At 37.1% G+C, this 23,938-nt stretch overlaps 1 protein-coding gene, 1 long non-coding RNA gene and 1 pseudogene across 3 annotated transcripts; all 3 read left to right on the top strand.

The window, feature by feature from the left end:
- The first annotated feature begins 1,447 nt into the window (after window positions 1-1,447).
- On the top strand, window positions 1,448-4,090 carry LOC137242690 (uncharacterized). Of its 2 annotated transcripts, XR_010950338.1 has the most exons (4): window positions 1,448-1,541; window positions 3,358-3,380; window positions 3,437-3,551; window positions 3,626-4,090. It is a non-coding gene; the product is annotated as an uncharacterized lncRNA (long non-coding RNA). The 2 variants fall into 2 exon arrangements; XR_010950337.1 differs by lacking the exon at window positions 1,448-1,541 and having other exon boundaries at window positions 3,224-3,380.
- Window positions 4,091-6,361: 2,271 nt separating this feature from the next.
- Window positions 6,362-7,992, top strand: LOC137242689 (heat shock protein 70-like; annotated as a pseudogene).
- A 1,630-nt stretch (window positions 7,993-9,622) lies between these two features.
- LOC137242688 (sialin-like) lies at window positions 9,623-21,831 on the top strand. The gene is made up of 6 exons (XM_067769946.1): window positions 9,623-9,644; window positions 14,060-14,152; window positions 18,024-18,706; window positions 18,785-19,181; window positions 21,310-21,551; window positions 21,712-21,831. Exons 1-6 carry the CDS (start codon window positions 9,623-9,625, stop codon window positions 21,829-21,831), a joined length of 1,557 nt encoding a protein of 518 aa, XP_067626047.1.
- Window positions 21,832-23,938: the final 2,107 nt, after the last annotated feature.

Raw genomic sequence — 23,938 nt, 5'->3', positions numbered from 1 at the left:
ATATATCGAAATTAGTTTTAGCCTAAACATTCGTGTTGATCGAAGGAACTTATAGCCAAAATTTGGTGATGATTGAAGCGTGGTAAATACGTTTCCATAGCGAACACACACCCAGAATTTGATTTTTATATATACAAATTACTGCAAATAAGGCGTCCTAAGTACTACTAAATGTGCAAAGTTTAAGTCAGTTTAGTATTTAACTTGAACTTTCTAAAAGATTTTCGTAATATGACCTTTAGTAATATTTGCGTGTGTGTGCTAATTTTGAGCCATCAGCTGGGAGTTGCGCTACTTGTATAGGTTTACAATGGTGTTAATTTTCCGTGCGTCCATATATTCATGAAAGCTATGAGACCTTTGCACACAGCAGAAGACAATTGATTTCTTTGAGTAAGAGTGCATTCAAACATTCGCTCTTTTAAAAAGTGGGAGGGGTTTAATGTGTACACAACTTATCTCTTTCTGTCGTACTCTCCCTAAAGTATTGCACAGTGGGTTTTTGTAATAAGTAAGTTTTTTTAGAGCTGCAACCTTTTCTTTAGCATTTCTTGGACCCTTGTTGAAATCATTAAGAAATCCTTTCATGTTTCAATTGGTGCATGCAGAATGAATGATGAATAATAAAATAATCAATAATACAATTGAAAAATGAATATTTTCAAATACAAAAATTTCAAATTCGGCCTACAAATAGAAAATAAAAAAAAATTTGTTAAGCATTTTCTTCTTCAATTTAAGTAAAAATGTTGCACTGTGCCTAGTCTGTGATAGAGAGTAGACTGCACTCAGTAGAATTTATCTTATGTTGGTAATTGAGCTGCACTAGGTTCGAAAAGTATAGAGCCCACCCTTGTTAAGTAAAATATATATACCTTCATATGTATGTATATTTGTATGAATATGCGTATATTTTTAGAAAATTCTTGCAATACAAATATGCCAATAACAATGTACCTGGGAGGTTGCGAAAATTCGTATTTGCATTACCGAAGTTCGAAGATACAGTTTTCAAAATTGCGGTTAAGCTATGGTTAAACAATTTTTTTTGTGGGTACCACAACATTACAAACACCACATGAAAATCGCCAACTTCAACTGCAAATATCTCATAAAATTTTTCTTTTCCGGTCAATACGGGTCTTTTGACACCTCTCTCGATATTTTTGGTAACGTATTAGCAGTCGACCCCTCAACTAGACTTTTACCGAGATTTGTTGTACCCTGTTATTGGATAAGGTCGGATGTAATGTATTTGGGATTTAAAGGATATGAGCTGAACTCGTCCGCATCTTGCGCAGCCAATGTAAAAGTCAACTGCTAGACAGAGCTGACGGAAACTCCAGCACATTAACAGAATTTTTGACATCACTAACACACTCGCATACATTTTTCTCGTGTTCCTCTTTCTTTTGACTTTTCTTACCGAAAGAAGAAGAAAAACGAACCGAAAGCCAAAAAATGTGCGTCATTTGACAAACTCAATAGCGAAATTTTGTTTGCTAATTTAATTAATTATTACAGCGGGACCTATTAAAAAAGTCAGTAAATGAATAAGAGGCAATTAAAAACCTGCCTCAGCAGTAGCTCTATGAAGCCAGCGTAAAAAAATGTGAAATGTGTGGTTTATGAGGACAATAGTGAAAATATTGTTCCTATGACTCAAAATGGAGGTGCAAATCAGGCAACTCTTTAGCTCACAACTGCTAACGGGAGAGGTGTTACTAAGCGCGCTTTGGACCCAGGACCACGATATTTGGAAAAAAAATTTTAAATTTTCATGTTGTAATTTTAATGATTTTGTGGTACCCACAAAAATAACTGTTGGTAAAAGTGTTTTCCGCGGGTTTAGTTTTGATCTCCAAACCGGCGTTGGACTCACCTACGATAATTTTTTATAATCGCGACCGAAGGCCGCCAATGTAGAAAGGTGTTCGGTAATTCTACACGACAGCATGACACTTAATACATATCCTATATAAAGAGGGGTATCAAAAGACGCGTTTTAGATCGTGAATTCGAAAGTAGAGGTGACAATTTTTGGATGTCAAGAGATATTTGCAAAAGAAATTGAAAATTTCCATGTGGTTGTTGTAATTTCGATGATTTCGTTGTAGCCACAAAAAAGGTAAAAGTCTAGTTGCGGGGTCGACTGCTAATACGCTACGAAAAATATCGAGAGAGTTGTCAAACGACGCGTCTTGACATCAGTATTAATAATCCGAAGGCGGAAAATAAAAATTTTAACTCATTCAAAAGATATTAACGAAAAACCAAAAATGACCCGCGGGTACCTCCGAAACCGGGGATGATATCCATAGTATTTTTGCGCAGAATACGTTTCTGCGTTGGCGGCCTTAGGCCGCGCTTATATAAAATTACCCTGGGTGGGTCCAACGCCGGTTTGGAGACCAAAACTATATCCATGCAAAACACTTATGTTCACAATTTTTTTTGTGGGTACACCAACATTACAACAACCACCTGAAAATCGCCAACTTCAACTGCAAATATCTCCGGAAAGAGATAAAATTTTTCTTTCCCGCCTTCGGATTATTGTTCTCGAGGTCAATACGCGTCTTTTGACACCTCTCGCTATATTTTTAGTAGCGTACCCTTCAACTAGGCTTTTACCAAAAAAAAAAATTGTGAACATAAGTGTTTTGCGGATATAGTTTTGGTCTCCAAACCGGTGTTGGACCCACCCGGGGTAACTTTTTATAAGCGCGGCCAACAGCCGCCAATGCAGAAAGGTGTTCTAAGCAAAAATACCATGGATCCGATCTCCGTTTTCGAAGCACTCCGGGGTAATTTTTCGGTTTTTCGTTAGTACCTTTTGAACGAGTTAAAATTTTTATTTTCCGCCTTCGTATTATTGTTGTCGAGGTGACGAGGTCAATACGCATACGCGTCTTTTGACACCACTTTCGATATTGTTGGACGCGTATTAGCAGTGTCATGCTGTCGTATAGAATTACCAATATCTTTTGACAGAAATAAAATGTTTAATTTCCGCTTTCGTAAACGCGTCCTTTGACACTTCTCCCGATATTTTTGGACGAGTTTTAGCAGTTGTGGGCTAAAGCAAAGAATTGCCGCAAATCAAAATATTTGCCAATTAAATCAAAATATTGTTGCGGCTGAGCCCAATTATAATTATTAATAAACCACACGATGTCCTTAAACAGTTATTTCTAAGCCTTAACGAAAGATAAAATGTAAATGCAGTTCCTACCTATTTCAAACCACACATTCCACTGACTATAATAACTTTCACTGTGTTAAATTTAATTTATTACTATCTTTATTACATTCGTAAATCAAAAATTCCTCTTTCAAAAATACCACTATTAATAGTAATATGTTATCACAAAACCACGGTAACTATAATTAATTTTTTAAATAAAACCAAGTAGAATATCTCATACATTTTCAGCCAAACCCGTTAATATGAGCTTCGCGACCAGCGGAGGTTTTAATGAGACTTTTCATGCTCACGCCCAGCCTTCAGCAGTGGAAGAAAAATAGACCAGCTGCTGGAAATGATGCAGGTTATATTGACGAATATATGTATTGATATTTAATTTATCATTGCATTTTCTAAATAATTTTTATTCCCATTAAGCAAAACACATTGGCAACTAACCAAGCAATTACGGCACAGCAGTTGGCGAATTTGGAGCAAAGAATCAGTCATCTCCTACCACCACACTCGCTCCACCCACACGCACACTGATTACCACTCAAAACTTTTGTATACATCTTAAATTGTTGCTTAAAGCCTTATTTATTTCTTTGTTGCGGTATGTTTGTTGAGCTTGCGGCCATAGAGTAAAACGCAATGTTTGCTTTTGCATAATTTCGACTTCACTCCGAAGTCTACCTCAGGGCTAATAAACATTAACATAAATACAAAAACCAAAAATGTATAAATTATATAAAAAATAAAATGTATAAGCATATACACATACATAAATTTATACATAAACCTGGATAAACAACGCTTATTTATATCTTTACATTTATGTATGTATATCCTTATACATTTTATTTATAATATAATTTATACATTTTTGGTGTTTGTATTTTTGTTTATATTTATTAGTTCAAAGATGAATTCATTGTGAAAACATAGTGTTTTACTTTGTGGCTTCAAGCTCATCAACCATGCCACGTTATGTACGTCTACTATTTTAATAATATATTAGTAAAATAATTAAATGATAAAATTTTGTATGAAAATAAATTTGAAATGTGAAATGTTTTTACATCAGGTCGGATTTTATTTATGCAGGCTTGACGAATTTCTACATCAGCGCTGTCTGCTGGCTTTATTTATACAGGTCTGATTAGTTTTTACATCAGCTGTGTTTGCTATTTTTGTTTATACATACTTTATGTATATTTACATCAGCGATGATGGAATACGTCGTAGGCAATCACAAGGACAGCGATATGCCAATTCTCGTGTGCAAAAGAAAGACGGAAAACCATACACGTATACAAATTGTTTAATCAGGTTTGTCATGTCGCTTCTAACAACCTGATAGAAACTTTGCTTTACGCCCTGATGTAAATATCCATCAGCCATATCTGTCAATTGATACCTCAAATGACGGATAGCCGTCTAGCAGAGTCTCTTATCAAATATCAACAGAAATCAGCTGTTCTGTCAATCAGTTAAAATTTACAGCTTGCGCTGGTATGGTAGCCGGTAATGCAGTGCAACTATTCACAATAGTGCCATAGTACAAATAGATTTCTTTGTTTGCTCACAATCGTTTATTTTACGAAAATTAGTAATTTATTGTTTCCTGCTTATTAGAGGACCTGGAACAAACTTTAAAGGAACTTTGAATAAGGAAAGTGTATTGCAACTGGCTAATCTGGCGACTCTAATGAAATTGAATAATTGTCATATAACACCTCATTATTAAACATAAATCTTAAAAGCACAGATTTTCTTCTTACATCACGCTAGTTATCCTTTTTCGCAATAACTGATGTCAAGGGAGACAAAGTCTTTGCATTATCATATCTGCTTAAAGCTCAGAGTAATACCTGGCTATCACTGCTCACGCGTTGGGTGATATCCTCGGTAGATACATCTATAAGCTTATCTTGAACACTTTTTTGGGATTTTCCGTACCGTATTAACATATTTCAGGGCTGTCCCTGCAATCTGCTAACTTTTTAAATTGTTCTTGGGTCTCATTTTCCCTCTGCCATTTATAGCACAAACATTAGTGAACGACTTGGGACTCGAGTTTTTTCGAAGAGCTTTATGTTTGTGACTCGCTTCTGCCATATCATTGTGCAGGGCATCATGACCGGATTGCAAGATTTGAGTACGCTGGAAAACTTAAACTACTAACGCAAGGTTTCCTTTAACTCACATGATCAACATCAACAGAAAATTCGAAACATATTTATAATAATTAAAAGGACCTATATTATTTCTGAACACCTTTTAAAAAAACAAGTAACTCAGTTTGAACAATCTCTAATGTAGTCGGTTGTATAAGATATTATAGTATAAGATATATTATTCAAACTGAGCTATTTTCCAAAAATCTTCGAATAGTCGTAAAAGTTCTGTAAAATTTGTGGCCATTACTGTATGTAATAACAATTTTTCTAAAGCCGACTAAACTAAGTATACCAATTTTGTTTAACTTTTCTTCTTAGCTCAATCATGAGGTAAAATATCAGACAAATGTTGTTAAATACTATGGGGTTATTGCAAATTTTATTAAGGTTAGAGCTTTAGCCGATTTTGATACGTTCACTCAGCCTGCACCTAATTTCAATGTAATATCTTGAACGGCTTTTGATTTGCGGTTTGTTAAACTTCCAAAATTTATTCTGCTAAATGTGGGTGGGTGCTGCATTTCTAAGCGAGCTGCGCCTAGGCAGTGGTTTGACAAACTCTCTGCCATGAAAAGCTGCTAAACGAAAAGTGGTCAGTTTGCAGATCATAATTCGGTCATAATTCATAATTAAATTGTTTATGTTGGTTTTTTGTTTTTCAAATTTAAAAAAATTGTAAAACTTAGAGCATGGTGGAATAACCAGGTGAAGCAAGCCGTAAATTGTCTCGCTCTAAATTCTTCTTTGTTCTGTCATTCGGATATCTGAAAAATTTTCACCAATGTTGTCCCCAAAAAAGTATTTTTTTTTGCATTTTTTAGGGGTAAAATAGGGTAGTTTTAGTACTTTTTTTAAATAAACTAGTTGAATATCGATGGACCTTTACTGAATTTAATTACAGATATTCATCATTTGAGTATCTTTCGTGTTGGCTTTCATAAGTAAGGCCGTGTTTAACTCAAAGTGGTTAGCGATTGTGGGAAACCCAAGATATGCGTTGAATACAAGGGTGAGAACAAACGTTTCGCGCCAGAGGAAATCAGTTCAATGGTGTTGACCAAAATGAAGGAAACGGCTGAAGCATATTTGGGTACAACAGTGAGCGATGCTGTAATCACAGTGCCAGCGTATTTCAATGATTCGCAGGGGCAAGCAACAAAGGATGCCGGACGAATAGCTGGTTTGAATGTGCTGCGAATTATTAACGAACCCACAGCAGCTGCGTTGGCATATGGACTCGATAAGAATTTGGAAGGTGAACGTAATGTATTAATCTTCGATTTGGGTGGCGGCACATTCGATATATCAATCCTAACCATCGACGAGGGTTCACTATTCGAAGTACGTGCGACTGCTGGTGATACACATTTAGGTGGTGAAGATTTCGACAACCGACTTGTAAATCATTTGGCGGATGAGTTTAAGCGCAAATACAAGAAAGATCTACGTTCAAATCCTAGAGCATTGCGTCGTCTACGCACAGCTGCCGAAAGAGCGAAACGCACATTGTCATCCAGCACAGAGGCTACTATTGAAATCGATGCACTGTTTGAAGGAATCGATTAACTATACAAAACTAACAAGAGCGCGCTTCGAAGAATTGTGTGGAGACTTGTTCCGTCAGACTTTGGAGCCGGTGGAGAAGGCATTGAATGATGCAAAGATGGACAAGAACCAAATTCATGATATCGTATTGGTTGGTGGTTCAACGCGTATACCAAAAGTACAGAGTCTATTGCAGTCGTTCTTCTGTGGCAAGAGTCTAAATCTTTCCATCAATCTGGATGAGGCTGTGGCATATGGTGCAGCCATTCAAGCAGCTATTTTGAGTGGCGACAAGAGCAGCGAAATTCAAGATGTCCTACTGGTTGATGTAGCGCCACTGTCATTGGGTATCGAAACTGCTGGTGGTGTTATGACGAAAATCATCGAACGAAATTGTCGCATTCCATGTAAGCAAACACAAACATTCTCCACGTATGCCGACAATCAACCTGGCGTCACAATCCAGGTGTTTGAAAGTGAACGTGTCATGACCAAAGACAATAATCGTTTGGGCACGTTCGATCTATCTGGTATACCGCCAGCACCACGTGGAGTGCCTCAGATTGAAGTAACTTTCGATTTGGACGCCAATGGTATACTGAATGTATCGGCGAAGGAAATGAGTTCTGGCAATGCTAAGAATATCACCATCAAGAACGACAAAAAACGTCTACCACAAGCCGAAATTGATCGTATGGTTAATGAAGCAGAGCGATATGCTGAAGAAGATGAACGACAACGAGATAAGATAGCGGTTCGAAATAATTTGGAGAGTTATGTATTTGGCGTTAAGCAAGCATTGGACGGTGCTGGTGATAAGCTGAGTGATAAAGAGAAGAGCGATGCATTAAAGGCTTGTGAAGACACCATCAAGTGGCTCGATGCAAACACATTGGCCGATAAAGAAGACTACGAGGACAAGATGAATACATTGACCAAACTTTGCTCACCGGTTATGACAAAATTACACGGCGGTAGTGGTCAAGGAGCATCTTGTGGTCAACAGGCTGGAGGATTCGGTGGTGGACGCAGTGGTCCAACAGTGGAGGAAGTAGATTAAATGTGTACCCTTTACACGTTAGTACTGGGAAATATGTAAATAAATTTAGTTGTGATATAAAATTAATGTTTCTAGTAAAAAGTTATTTCTTTAGTATAAAAATGTTATACTAAATTTCTCAAGAAAAGAATTCAGCTCTTCAAATTAGGGAAAAGAGCGGACCACGCCCACATTTTTACTTTTTCAATTTGCTGGACGCGTTAACCAAAAAATAAATAAAATTTCGAAACATAGAATTTCGAAATTCGAAAGCCGATATCTTTTTTTGGAGGCTAACTTCGAAAAAGTTTCATAAATTTTGTTTTATTTTTATAAAAGCGGTATTCATGTATAAATTGCCGTGCATCGTGAAATGCCAAAATTAAGTATTGAACATTTGAATATTTGTTTTCTTTGGATATTTCATTTTTATTCTGCAAAGTATTTGAAAAATAAAATTTCTCGACCTTTTGGGGGGGATGTCCCATACTCCACCACGTTATGGGATATTTGTATTTCCGCCTCCTCACAGTACGATGTTTGTCCTTGTACCATGACTATGTTAGACAGTTTATCATCTCTCTCACTTTTGACAATAAGGCGTTTTGCAAAATTTGTGAGTTTTTAGGTAATGGTATTCCCCATTATTCTTATCATACCTTCGTTAAAATATATATGTATATCATATGCACGTGTATTTGTGACTGAGCTCCTCCTAAAAAACTGGACCCAATTTAATGAATAGCACGGGCGACCGAGCTTTGCTCGGCAATCTTCGAGTATGCCGCATAACATACTTTGTTCTACATGTCATCATTAATCAAACTCCACTTTTTTTATATGTACATATATTATATATTTTTACTTAACAATATTTGATTTCCTTAAATATAGATTTTAAAAACATATCAAACACTAACCGCAAAATGAACTGGAATGAAAAATTTGAAATGGGCAATTCCAGCCTATAGTATAAGGTATTGTTATGAAAATTAGTGAAATCGAGAACTAAGTTATTTAGGTCGAGAATCTTCATGCGCCGAATTATTAATTTTGAACATTTTTTTAGTTATACACTATGAAAGTCTCACAATTTTATTAAATTCCAAATTTCACGAATGACAACTATCAGTTTGTTTAATTAAATGTCAACTTACTTCCCTAAGCGCCATCTGTTGGTTACTAGTTAAATGGTTAGATGTCGTTTTCAAATTGAACATATGCCTCTAGTGTTCAACGGTAGCAAATTACCATGGTGAGATATCTTTTTGCTATGGTGAGAAATCTTTCTAATAGTAATATGTGAGAAATTGCAATTATTCATTTCATATTTGCCAAAAATATGCATTTAGAAATATTTTGCTAGACTTTGGCACGCTGCCTTGATATTGCATTTCAATTTTATTAGCGTCTGTGAAATTAAGAAAATTAAGTCGAATCATGTGTAAGATTTTTTTACGAAGATTTTTAACTTAATTGTTCTCCTTTAAGGCTTTAATAGAATATGAGTAAGTAGAGTACTATTTCGTCTAACTACCCCAACCCTAAATGGCAATCCTACTCAAAAATGTCCCTATTGTAATGCGGAGTGAAACACCTTTCGTTTGATACCCATATCGGCATATCTCATGCAATTTTTTTTTAATTTCTAGTAGGAGGCAACCCTAAATGGCAACCCTACTCAAAAATGGCCCTATTGTAATGCGGAGTGAAATTTGACAATTTTTTCAGACAAAAGTGCTTGCCACATTGTTAAAACGAGAAACAATTGGCGAAAATCCTTTTTCTGCAAAATCGGTTGTATGGGAGATATATGTATGTCATGGGGGGTTCGATACGGTCGGTTCCGACAAATGTCTAATCGGACACTAAAATGTACGCGCTATCTTAATTTGAAGATATCTCAAAAATTTAGGCACTAGTTTGCATTCAAACATACAGACGGAAGACAACAGTTCGTCATCCTGATCATTTCGGTATGCTTATTTGTTTGTTTTTCTCTTCCCCTTTAAGGTCTCACAATTTCCGAGAACCAGACCGAACTTAATATACTACTTCATTGTCATGAAAGGTACAAAAGGGAAAACAAATATTTGAATAGATTTTGCATTTTTTTCAAAGAATCCTGATCCTGAGGCTGTACTCAGCATGTTCCATGGTGTGAAGATGATAGCGTGCGACAACATCGCGAGCTTGCGGTGGCTGGAGGGAGTGGTTCCGAACCTCCAAAAGCAAGGAACGAACGGGCTGTTTGATTTGGTGGATAAAGCGCAAAACTCCACGGTACCAAAATTTAAGTATGCGTGATCAAGTCGAGGGATACACTGCGACTTCTGTAGAATCAGAATCCGAATATACCGACAGAGGATTGGACATTAGGGTATATGCATTGATTTCCACTGTGTTGCATTACCACCAGGCTCAGTGCTATGATTCTAGCTCACCTGATATATTTTCAAAAATTAATTAAAAGATTATCTAAAGAAATTCCGACAGGCGCTATCATGAACTAGGGATAACTTGACTCATATTATGAATCTCAACTTAAATACTACGCCGCTGGTAAATTAACACAAACGTGCAATTGGGAAGAGCATCGAAATAACTGCAACCTCTCTTGGGTGTCGATAAGCCGTGGTCAATCGTCAAATCCGTGTCTAACCCGAAAAAACATAATGATAATATATCCGTCGCCTTTGGCGATACAAGTCTGCGGACTCGAAGACATGCGTGAGCGGTTTTTGCCGGCAATTTTTAATGCGTCCTTGAGTAGACAAGGCAAGATGACGTGCAAGCAGAGGAGAACATAGACACAAACACGACGTGTGACCCGTTACCATCACCCAACAGAGGTTGAAGATGCCATGAAAAACACCAAACCTTCTAAATCAATAGGTCCAGATGGAGTAGCGATGCCAATGCTAAATCATCATGGCGCTGAGGGAGAAAACTACCTGACGTACGTTTTCAAGCCTGGGAAACCGGCTAACGAAGGTGAGTCATAACGAACGGTACCACTTAGTTCGTCAATAGCGGATACATTGGAAACCTTCCTGCTCCGTCAGTTTACTGCGAGTCTTCGCCTAGCCACTCATCAGCATGGTTTCCGCAAAATACATAGCACTACCAGCGCTATCAAAAGCTTTTGACAGAGTCAACCACGGTACTCTACTCGAAGATATAGAAGGTTCACCCTTTCCCTTTTGTATAAAAAAATATTCTGCAAATTACAAAGCGGTAACAAAATCCTCAAGTCGCTTGCCAGCAGAACTTGGGGAAAAGATGAAGAAACATTGCTAACCACAAACAAAGTAATTGGCCGGGCGCTCAACAGCAAATCTAAACTACGATGATACAATCTTACTATACTCCTCCTCATATATGGCGAGCAGAAATCAATTGCCAGTCATTGAAGACTGTACTTGTGTTTCACAAACATTTTCTTATGGTCCAAGGAGTTACTATGGCCGCAGAAAATCACCGCTTGAATCGCAAAAATATACGCTTAAACTTATTCTGCAGTTTTTCAGTCCACTTTAGCTGAAGTTTAAGCTGAGCTTAAGCGGCCGATCTGGCAGAGTTAAACTCTAGTTAACCATATGCATTCGTTCGAAATGGCGTCGAATATACCCAACAAACATTTGAGCTTGAGTACCATTAGAGCTCATGTTGATAACTACGCATACTTCTAAAATCTCAAGAGTTGTTTCGAAACAGTGACTCAACTCGAGAATCATAGCGTACTCAGCAAAAGAAGGAATTTTTTATAAAGCAAAAATGATATTACTTAAGTTGAAAAAATTTAATTCCAAATTTATAAAAAAAAAATGTAAGGCGCGATAACCTCCGAAGAGATCTAAGGCCGAGCTTTTCTCCTAATTTGCGTCGTGCTCCTCTTGATTTTCCCTACAAATTGGCCGGACGGGACCGACATGTTTTATGCCGACTCCGAACGGCATCTGCAAGGCAGATGAGTTTTCACTGAGAGCTTTTAATGGCAGAAATACACTCGGAGCGCTTGCCAAACACTGCCGAGGGGCGACCCCGCTTAGACAAACTTTCTTCTAATTGAAAAACCTTATTTCTAAAATTTTGATGTTGCTTTGCCCGGGGTGCGAACCCAGGGCATACGGTGTGGCAGGCGGAGCACGCTACCATCACACCACGGTTGCCGCAACTCCAAATTTGTGGTTCTCTAATTGGACTCAAATGTAAGATTCCACATTACAGTGTATGTAATTTAAACAAGTCAGGAAGGCTAAGTTCAGGTGTAACCGAACATTACATACTCAGCTGAGAGCTTTGGAAACAAAATAAGGGAAAATCACCATGTAGGAAAATGAACCTAGGGTAACCCTGGAATGTGTTTGTATGACATGGGTATCAAATTCAAGCTATTAATGAGAGTTTTAAAAGGGAGTGGCCCTTAGTTGTCTATGTGAAGGCGTTTTCGAGATATCGACCAAAATGTGGACCAGGCTGACCCAGAAATCCATCTGTCGGGTACCGCTAATTTATTTATATATGTAATACCACGAACAGTATTCCTGCCGAGATTCCAAGGGGTTTTGATTTCGCCCTGCAGAACTTTTTCATTTTCTTCTACTTAATATGGCAGGTGTCACACCCATTTTACAAAGTTTTTTCTAAAGTTATATTTTGCGGCAATAAACCAATCCAATTACTATGTTTCATCCCTTTTTTCGTATTTGGTATAGAATTATGGCATTTTTTTCATTTTTCTTAATTTTCGATATCGAAAAAGTGGGCGTGGTCATAGTCGGATTTCGGCCATTTTTTATACCAAGATAAAGTGAGTTCAGATTAGTACGTGAACTGAGTTTAGTAAAGATATATCGATTTTTGCTCAAGTTATCGTTTTAACGGCCGAGCGGAAGGACAGAGGGTCGACTGTGTATAAAAACTGGGCGTGGCTTCAACCGATTTCGCCCATCACGTCATAGAATCTATGCCGCTACCAAATTTCACAAGTATTGGTAAATTTTTGTTCCACTTATGGCATTAAAAGTATTCTAGACAAAATAATTGAAAAAGCGCGGAACCACGCCCATTTTGAAATTTTCTTTTATTTTTGTATTTTGTTGCATCATATCATTACTGGAGTTGAATGTTGACATAATTTACTTATATACTGTAAAGATATTCAATTTTTTGTTAAAATTTTACTTCAACAAATTTTTTTTTTTTAAAGTGGGCGTGTTCTTCACCCGATTTTGCTAATTTTTATTTAGCACATGTATAGTAATAGTAGTAACGTTCCCGCCAAATTTCATCATGATATCTTCAACGACTGCCAAATTACAGCTTGCAAAACTTTTAAATCACCTTCTTTTAAAAGTGGGCGGTGCCACGCCCATTGTCAAAATTTTACTAATTTTCTATTCTGCGTCATAAAGTCAACCCACCTACCCATTTTCATCGCTTTATCCGTCTTTGGTAATGAATTATCCATTTTTTCGGTATCGAACAAGTGAGCGATGAGTGCCCAGGAACCTACATACAAAATTTCATCCAGATACCTCAAAATTTACTCAAGTTATCGTGTTAACGGACAGACGGACGGACGGACATGGCTAAATCAAATTTTTTTTTCGATACTGATGGTTTTGATATATGGAAGTCTATATCAATCTCGATTCCTTTATACCTGTACAACCAACCCTTATCCAATCAGAGTTAATATACTCTGTGTGCAAAGCACGCGGAGTATAAAAATTATAAACTACCCAAATTATATAAAAAAAATTTTAATTCCTCTAATCATTTAAAATTTTTCGGAACAAAAAATTATTTGTAAACAATTTTGTTGCAACAAAATTGACACGTCAAAACTAAATTTTTTTTAATTAAATCTTCTTACTCAAAATCATTTTGTTCATTTGGCTGTTTTCATTTTCAATCACAATACATTTCGTTGATATTTTGTCTTTTTATTGCATTTAATTTAATTCAAATTTGTGGATTTAACAACGGAGAGTTTAAAAACTTGAACGGCGACATTTTATTGTGAACGGAAAAAATTGCGAATATCTAAAATTTGGCATGCTGCATAATTGACCTTGGAAAGCATGCAATCACCTACAGTTTGGCCAGCTCAGCAAATACAGTTAGTTCAAGCGCGAATAAGACAACAAATTCCATGGATTGTCTCAACCCAGCAGCATTTTTTGGGGATATGTAAGTGTTGAGGGAAATATCAAATTTAGGATCAATCGTGCTCATTTCAGTTAGGCTAGGTAAGTTGGCAACTGCAGCCAGAGACCCATCTCTGCGTTAGGCTAGGTTAGGTTGAACTGGCCGGTCCGTGAGAATCTCTCATATGCTGAATGAGTCCATAGTGTTACCAGAAGTGTGCTCAACGAGCAAACTGAAAACCTCTATCAGAAACTAGTACATAGGTTTAAAAAACACCTTCGTCGTTTTGACAGAAACTAGCAGCTTTCAAGGACCCATGCTACTTGCTACTTCTAGGTCTGATATCTGGAGTCTTAGGCTGACAATGCAGGATACGAGCACAAAACGTGCCACCCAGCGGGTTAGGGGGCTTGAAAAATACCCGCGGTAGGTATGCCTGTTGTAAGAGGCGACTATAATACCAAATTGATTTAAGGGGTTGTGTAGCGCAACCCTCTCAAGGGGTTGCCAGCGCAATATATAGCTTCTCCAACCCAATTGTCAACCTCACCTACCCGTGACGAATCCTGTTTCATTAACAGCCGAGGCTCTGGCGACCCCGAACTCCTGATGGATCTAGGGCGTGGGAGGGCGGTATGGTCTAGGAGGTTTCATGTGGTCTTACCAAATCGTTCCCGAGATAGCCGGGCTAGTACTTTTATGGTGCTTATTACCGGAACGTACCCCAAGGCCTACAACAACAACAACAAGCACAAAACGTGCTCCGCCAACCCGCACTTCCTACACGTGCTGTTGCTGATGAGACTTAATCTAAAAGCATGTGACTCCAGAAGGCAGTATCCAGTTTAATGATAAGAGTACCTTTGATAATATAAGATTGCAAGACCTGCACATGATCTTCGACACTTTGCAGTTCGCTGTTGTTTGCGTTACTAAAATTATATGGCATAAAAACAAAGCTCTCCCACGGTTCTTTAAATATCCCACGACCAATTAGTATTGATTTTTGTGTTCTTGTACTGGACTCATAATTTCCTAACATGCCTTATTAAGTGACTAAAACTACTTTGCATGAAGCGCTCCACAAGGTAAGGGCATCAATTTAAACCAAAATTTTACCCCAGCTGTATACCTAGACACGGAAGCGAAACTTGATAAGTATACGACTGCAGGAAATAGAAAATTTTGTATCTGCTTTATACTATCGAAGACAAGGCTATGCATTTATTGTCGAGAAAAGCAGTTACCTTGTATGCAAACACATTTAGCCTCGAACAGCCAGGAGAATTCCATCCTAAGTGTGCTGGAAATCTAAGCCCATAGCCATTTAGCACAATCTTTATAAGTTTATCGAAAAGCCAATCAAGTTCAGACATCGGGAAAGCCTTCCTACGAAAGTATTCGAATGCTTGCGGTTTCAACGTTTGTAAATCGCAGTGCTGTCATAAGAGCTGATCAGACTTCTCCATGATGTAAATATGAGTGCTCTCAGAAAAGTGAAGTGCCACGAAAATTCTGACGAAGGCATACTCATCAGGCACGGAGTTGCACCGATAAAATACAATACATCATTGATTTGGATTGAGTCCTTCTCATAATACATAAGACAGATTCATAAGTGGATGCCTTGTTACTTTCGCATACTTTGTTGCTTTCGTCAGTTGCCAATTTTTTCAACTATGACATAGGTAGATGCGCAGAACGAAGCAATTTTGAACTCGTGAATGCGCAATCTGGGTAGGTCATTTGTGAGACTAACCGACTAGTCGATTAGCCGAATAATCGTTTGTAAAAAAGAGCTTTAAAATAATTTACAAACGATTATTGACTAGTCATTTGTGAGACTAACAGACTAGTCGATTAGCCGAATAATCGTTTGTAAAAAAGAGCCTTAAAATAATTTACAAACGATTATTCGGCTAATCGACTAGTCTGTTAGTCTCACAAATGACCTACCCAGATTGCGCATTTACGAGTTCAAAATTGCTTCGTTCTGCGCATCTATGTCATAGTTGACTCTTGAGCGAATAAAAAAAAGGGCTAGAAAAAAAAAGAAGAATCAATTCAAACGTCATAAAAAACAGTTGATCTAATGTTTACATGGGCAATGCGCAATCTTCTTGTGTGAGTTGTGTTCTAGTAGCGACTTTTGCATTGATTGAAGATCGCTTCGCTGGTACTCGATTTGAATATAGCTAGCAATCGAATAACTGTCACATTCGAGTATAGGCAGTTTCAAGGCCAATTCAGTACCAGGTGTTGCTTCTTCTTGATTAATTTCCATATAACGCATTGTACAACAATATGCCACTTAAAATCGAAATGAATGGAACTTTTCTTTTGACTTGACATTCTTCTGCACGGCGAATGGGTTGAATTCGCTTCGCCATTACCTTGTATGGATTCGCTTTGGGCAGTTTGAGAAACACAACTTTTTGACGTTAAAAAATAAAATTTTAAAATTGCTTAAATTAAATTTTTTGTCTTTTTTGCCAAAAAATTAGTTTCCGGAAACGTAGCTGGGTATGGAATATTTTTTGTAGTTCCCAAGCATACCAAAAAAGGAAATTGAAAAATATGTGAGCTGCAGACGACTAACAATAACTCCACAAAATCTTCACAAATCGTACAACTCATTAGAAATTATAAAAAAAAACCATTCGAGTAGTCGAATCTGTCACTAATCGAATACAAACAACTAGTCCATTAGTTGTAATCGATTATTTACAAAAAAACGTTTGTCTATTGATTATTCGAATAGTCGATTATCGAAAGCTCCAAATTATTCCTCTCTGCTAGCATCAAAGATCATTCTCTTTCTACTTTTCACTACTTTGCCAGAGTCGCTATGCGATTCGTCTGTATGCTAAGTTCTTCCTTTTGGAGAGAGCGCGGACTGGAATGAAAACGATGGTCAGCTTAGTCGATATTTAAACTTTAAGTTGATAAGCTTTTTCCCATTTTTTAAAGCTACATTGCTAAGGCCGAAGTTTTTCACTTTAGAGCTAAAGTACACGCTTTCTAATCATGGCATATAAATAACCAAAAACGATTTCAAGGGTCACTATCACTAAAAACCCAACATCACGGTTGATCTTATCTACACGACTATTATAAACAGCCATATTTCCGTCCACTCTCAAGACTATAAATTAGCCGTGCAGGGGCATATTTCATATAAAGACCTGGACTTCAAGTAGATTCACTTAAATCGTGGCCTTTGAAAAATTTGCCGTGGTCGCACCAAATTCAAAAAAAAAAATTGTATGGCACGCGCATAGTGACCCTCTTGTAGTTGGGAAATAGGTATATTTACAAATTTGCATCCAAAAGACAAATACAACCTCATCTCTTGGTGAACAGATGTTTAAAACTGCACTGAGTCCTAGAACAGAATATATCGGGTTGAGTTCGTTCTTCTTCTAGAGTTCCTACACAAAAATATGCATCAGGTGGACTACGACAGATTCAATATAACAACAATAGAGATGGATGAACGCCAGAATGTCTATACTCTAGGCCAGGGTCTGCAGTCCATAGCATAAGCTCTCATTGCATATGCTGAAGGGCAATACATTTACATTTTTGAAGACCCTTGCTCTATACCCACAGTCCACAGCAATTTTCACGGGTCAAGATCAACCAATCTCTTTAATTATTATCTCTTTATCGTGTAGTTCCTGGCAGGAGTACTTAATCGAAAGTAGCAGCCATACAGTGCTTAAATGCTTCTATTGTGCGGCGGAGAGAATTAATTGGTTGCTCTTTGCTAAAATATGTCAATATTGTAGTAATTATGTCATGTCAATGGTTCAACTGCCACAGCTGTAACTCTCAAAAATCACAACCTAACCAAACTTAACCTACTTTTTTTAATACATGCTCCTTTTCATGCCGTCACCACATCGCACAGTAAATCATATCCCACAACGTTTCATCTTATGCTTTTTTGGATTCCTCGCCATTGTCAATGCTTACACAATGCGACATAGCTTGGATATCGCACTAACTCATATGGTTGCACCACCCAAACAAAAGTTCCATCGTTTACGTGAACTCAGTACGGTACAATTAAGTTCATTCAATTTATATGAACGTATGCAACAACATCGTAACGGTACTCTATCGGGTGCCTTTAGAAAGCATCAAACACCCAACACCTATGAATGGTCTGATCAAGTACAAACATTAATTTTGGTTTCCTTCTATGTTGGTTATGTTTTGTCGCATATACCGAGCGCTCAACTTGCTGTACGTTATGGTGGTAAATGGGTACTTGCGATTGGTATTGCCATGACTGCTCTACTAACCATACTTACGCCAACAGCTGTTAAATGGGGTGGCCCGTTAGCGCTTATATTTATACGTTTGATGATGGGCTTCAGCGAGGGTCCAACGTATCCGGCTTTGAGTGACTTACTTACGAGATGGGTACCCGCTAAAGAACGCGCTACATTGGGTTCAATTGTTTTAAGTGGCAGTCAAATTGGTATATCTATGGGTAATTTTGTATCGGGTTTGATCTTGCATCGCTACGATTGGACGCTGATTTTCTATTATTTTGGTATTTGCGCTTTACTCTGGTTTGTGGGTTTCGTAAGTATTATTCTTGTAGTTAAAAAAAAAATGAAATATAAAAGCTTTCTGACTCACCTTTTTTACACTTCGTCCCAGGTATTTCTATGCCACAATGCACCAGAGGAGAGTCCATATATTCAATTGACAGAAAAACAGTATTTGGAAAAAGAGATCGTTACAGCAAGACGATCCAATTTTGGAAATATCAAAACTCCTTGGAAGGACATTTTTCAAAATTTACCTATGTGGGCATTAATTTCGGCCACCATACAGTATGACTGGTCACAGTTGCAAACGGCTACTGAAGTGCCGCAGTTCATAAAGGACGCCAAACAGTTGCCATTGGCTCAAAGCTTTATCAGCGGTTTGCAGAATCTTATGCCATATATGCTTAATTGGTTGTTATCCGTGCTTTCGGGAATGCTCTCCGATGTGCTTGTCAATTATGAGATATTCTCCGTAACGGTTATGCGTAAAATTATGACATTTATTGGTAATTCATTACATTCCAAAAACGCCCTACCTCAGAATTCGGTTGCACAACACCCTATCTAGGAATTTATTTCATATACCCCCTATCCCATCTCAAAATGTATGGATTTTATGCTAAGAACAGGTGTCTTTAAAATAAATTTTGAGATATGGCGTCCTTAATCCGAATTCTGAAATAGAGCTTTGTTCAATCAAATTTTGAAGTTAGGTTATTTTCCAAAAGTTGGATGAGATAGAGCTCTTCGAAACGACAGCCAAGATATGGTGATATTGAAGTGAAGAGTCGATATGCTATTCACATAACTCAAATATAACTGACCGCCATATATGCGTGAACTGGTAATACTGCCACGGCATCTGCGTACCTTTCCCAATCACACTTACGAAGTACTGAAAATCAAAGATCCAATAACTCTCGTCACAGGAACCATTAGCTTTGATATTGTAAAGCAATGAGCCAACGATATGTGCTACTGCGAAACATCAGTAAATTTCGCCGTAAACTGTTAGTCGGTAAAATCTGACCGCAAATAGCGGCAAAAATCGAAAAGGCGTTGATTCATATCGTTTCAGATAACAGTTATGCTATGGGTCTGCTATTGCCCATATGGGAAATCTGAGAGTTTCGGTCTCAGTCACTGATAAAAATCAATGCGAATAAAAAGTCACACTGTACCACATAATTCTCATATCTGCCAACTCTATCGCCCAGGCCCTGATCGCTCAATAGATTGAAGATATAGTTTAATCCAAGAGACGTATGGCTATGTTCCTGGGTAAAGAACGCCGGAGAGTTAGCCGAATTGTTCTGTGATGGGTGAAATCAGGCAAAGAACTTTAAAAAAACTTATTAGATAGCAACAAAATTATTGCTTAAGGCTATATTCAAAACGAATCAAGTTCTCCTCAACGGGAAGTACAAACCAGCTATTTTCAGACTGCAAAAACTAAGTAGTCAGTATCTAAACCTATGAAATAGCATCAAGCATCTGGTTGTGTCAAAGAGCAATGTCTGAAAAGAATATTTCTGATTTTTTCCGCCTACCAATTGCTCAAACCAGTCACTGATTGCTGCTTTTGTAGGAGATAAAACTTTCTTGGGTTAATAACTATTTTTGAGCCCTCTTAACTTAAGATATCGCTAGGGATTTCACGTAGCTGAATAACTCCTAAAGTTGATAAATATCCCTATTTCTAGCAATATAAAAGTGGCTTTCATTTCACCTTCTGCAGCAATATCTCGATTCCTGGGCACCTGGGCATGCTGACGTGTTCTTTTAAGTCTCTTAAACTAACGGTTTAAACCAACATGAACTAGTTCTTTTCATGAGGAGGTACAAGACAGCACAGCTGATACCAGCTGGCGCTATCTGTTAAGGCTGAGTACCTTGGGGCTTTACTTCAACATAAAACTCAATATAGAGGAGAGAGGTACCATGTGCTCCGGTTGCTTTATTTTGCTATCGGTGAGCCACTGAAAAATGCTAGAGCTGCCTAGTCTGCCCTATCTCTGTAGGATCTTTCCAAACTGTCGGGAGGGTAATTTGCAAATGCTACGAGCTCTATCTCAGTCTAATCAGCTATAAATTCAGTCTGCCCCATCACTATAACTTCGTCCGAGCAGGAATTGTCGCCATTAGGAATGCGATGGGTTGAATAATATCCAACGCCCTCTCTACATTAGCCAAGTGGGTAAAAGTCTAGTTGAGGGCCTCGAAAACAATAATCCGAAGGCGGAAAAGAAAAATTGTATCTCTGTCTAGACTATTACCGCCAAGTATCTATTAGAGTTGTGGGTTCATCAAAACTTCAACTCATAATCAGTTGGATCCCAGTACACGCGGATATCACATACGTGACGGATAATAGGAGCTTATGAAGCTGACAGCGCCATAAGAGTATAATGAAATGCCTTGCCTCTTTCTTCGCTTTGAATCGATTAAGCGTTTTTGTGCATTCGCAGTTGATTTTTCCCATTGTTTCCAATATAAAATTTGATTGAAACATAGCACATACGACAAATAGAAGACCATGTGAGTCGCCTAATTGATAACATGATTCAAATTTTTGTTTTAACTTCTTTTAAATCTAATTCACACTCTAATCTTTCATACTTTTCTTTCTCGCAGCTGCAGTGGCTCCTAATCTATACAATGGCCTTGTGCCTTGTTTGAGCTGCAGTGAAAAGGCTGATATATTCGCCTTTTGTCATTGTGCCATAAATGTGTTGGGTAGTTATTATGCTGGTATAAAATTGACTCCATTAGATATGAGTCCTAATTATGCTGCCACTATAATGGGTATTGCCAATGGAATCGGTTCAATAACAGGTGTAGTTGGACCATTCTTCAAGGATTCACTCCGAGGATGGGTACGTATAAAAGGAGTTGAACTAAAAAAGTTTGACCAATCAATTGATACAATATTTGAACTCTACAAAGCATTGGACTGAATGATTAATTGTCACTTAATTATAATTAATTTGGTTTTTATATCCTACTCTTCACTCTCTTCCTACTTTTCTCTTTTAGTCGCAATTCAGAGTTTTGCGTGCGTTAATTTGGCTTATTTCCACTTTGTTAATATCCGGCGATGTCCAACCATTTAATGAGCTAATAACAGTTGCATCAGAATCGGATAAAAGTCAATAAACCGAGAAATATTTATTAAAAAGAATATTCAAAAGTAAAAACCCAACTGAGTATTACAAATATAAAAAATATACATATATATATATATATATGTTATTATCGAAAAAATAATTATCAATAATTTTTTATTGTAACGAATTTAGTGAAATTCCGCTTATCCCAAATCTTCTGCTAACGTTCGAATCGCTAAACTGTTGAATAAATAACTCCAATATTCAATAGTCCAAAAATGGCCTTTATTAGACTACTTTGAAAGTACTTCACAATAACACTTGACTTCACAACCAATAGCGTGCTTAAATCAAATTATTTACGGACTACTCAGCTTCTGCTGCTTTTATACTCTCTGTCCAAATGTCTAGACATTTCTTCTTCTACAATCCTCTACCTGGTCACCAGCCATACGCACGTGTATTTGTAGTGTGTAACCATATGCGTGTGTATATGTGAGCGAAATAGCCCAAAAAACATTTTTGTCAATTCTCAATTTGAGATACATTTGAGAATCAGTCCATTTCTCACATTTCAAACGTTAGTTTTCAAATGCATTCCAAATAACCATTGATAGCATTCTTAAGCTAAAAGGCAAATTTTTAATATGGAATTTTTCTTTATTTTCAAATTGAGAATTTTTGGATTCTCAATTTTTTCTCAAACGAGAATAAGGCGGAACGAAATAGAATCCACTGTTGTGCCGCTTTCGGTAAGCAAATTTATTATTTGCCTCACTTCACTTTTAACTTGTTTAGATTTATGCATAATGTAGTACAATATCACTTAATATTATTAAAATGTATAAATACTTCCTTATTTTTTCACTTTATGTCCAACTTCACTCAATAAAATCGCTTGCTTACATTTCCAGCTAAAGTATGCAAATTAGGGATCGACGAATTATCAGCGGCACTATCGATAGCATTGATGTAAAATAAGCATGATATCGATGGTTTTCAACCAGAATGGAACGAAATGCAAGTATATCCCAAACCATTCTCAAGTTGAAGAACAACGTTTAAGAAAAAGTTGTGAGAATATTTAGCTTCGAATGATTAATAATGCTGAATATCAAACTGAGAATTAATTTTTTCTCAAACATTTGAGAGAAAACAATTTTCAAGTATGTCGAAAATTGTTCTCAAGTTGAAGATTGACGTTTGAGAAAAAGTCGAGAAAATATTTTGTTTCAAATGATAAATAATATTGAATATCAAACCGGGAATCAATGTTTCTCATAAACATGTGAGATTTTTGTTTTCAGTGTTGGTTGGGATACAAGTGTGGCAGCTTGCTTTATTGTTGTTGTGGCTTTATTTCCTTAGTATCAGATAAGTGATGTGAGTATCACTTAGTGTTACTAATATTCGTCACATTATTAATAAAGTACTCACTGCTTATTGTACATATTTTAGCATCTCGATTTTTTTAAATTGGCCTAATCCATGTTTACACATGCACTAGTCGATAAAAAGTCCAGAAACCTATATAGTTTCGAACATTTCATATTTCTAGAAGATGGATTTAAAATCTACGAGTAAGGTTTTTTATGAGTTTGCTCTTTATTTCATGTTTCCACTTAGAGATGAAGCCGACAACCATCTCAAAGTTTGGGAAAAAGTATAGGCCATCTCTAGAAATTGTATACGTATAACTACCGATTTTTGAATTGAACATCTAGTTATTTAATATCCGACTCGGAGTTAAGTACACAAAAGCAGATATTCTGGTTATTCGCAAGCTTCGACCGAGCATACATATACCGAAGTTATCTTGACTTTTGTATTTACTATCTAGATTTCCGCCGCCGCGGTGTGATAGTAGCGTGCTCCGCCTACCACACCGAAGATCCTGGGTTCTAGCTCCGGAAAAAGCAACATCAAAAACTTTAGAAACAAGTTTTTTTCAATTAGAAGAAAATTTTTCTAAGCGGGGTCGCCCCTGTTCTATGAAAAGATGAAGGGAAAAAAAATATTCAAAATTCAGAATTTTTTTTTCACTTCATTGTTTCATGGAACAAGATTGATTTCGATTAACTGACATTTTGTCGTACCAAGCCGTTAAATGCAAAATATTAAGACGAAGCAATCGGCTGATGGAATAACAACACCTG

This window comes from Eurosta solidaginis, chromosome 2 (genome assembly GCF_040869045.1).
Source record: "Eurosta solidaginis isolate ZX-2024a chromosome 2, ASM4086904v1, whole genome shotgun sequence".
Taxonomy (NCBI): Eukaryota; Metazoa; Arthropoda; class Insecta; order Diptera; family Tephritidae; genus Eurosta; species Eurosta solidaginis.
Note: the sequence above shows the minus strand (reverse complement) of the source record. Positions and strands in the feature narration are given on the sequence as shown.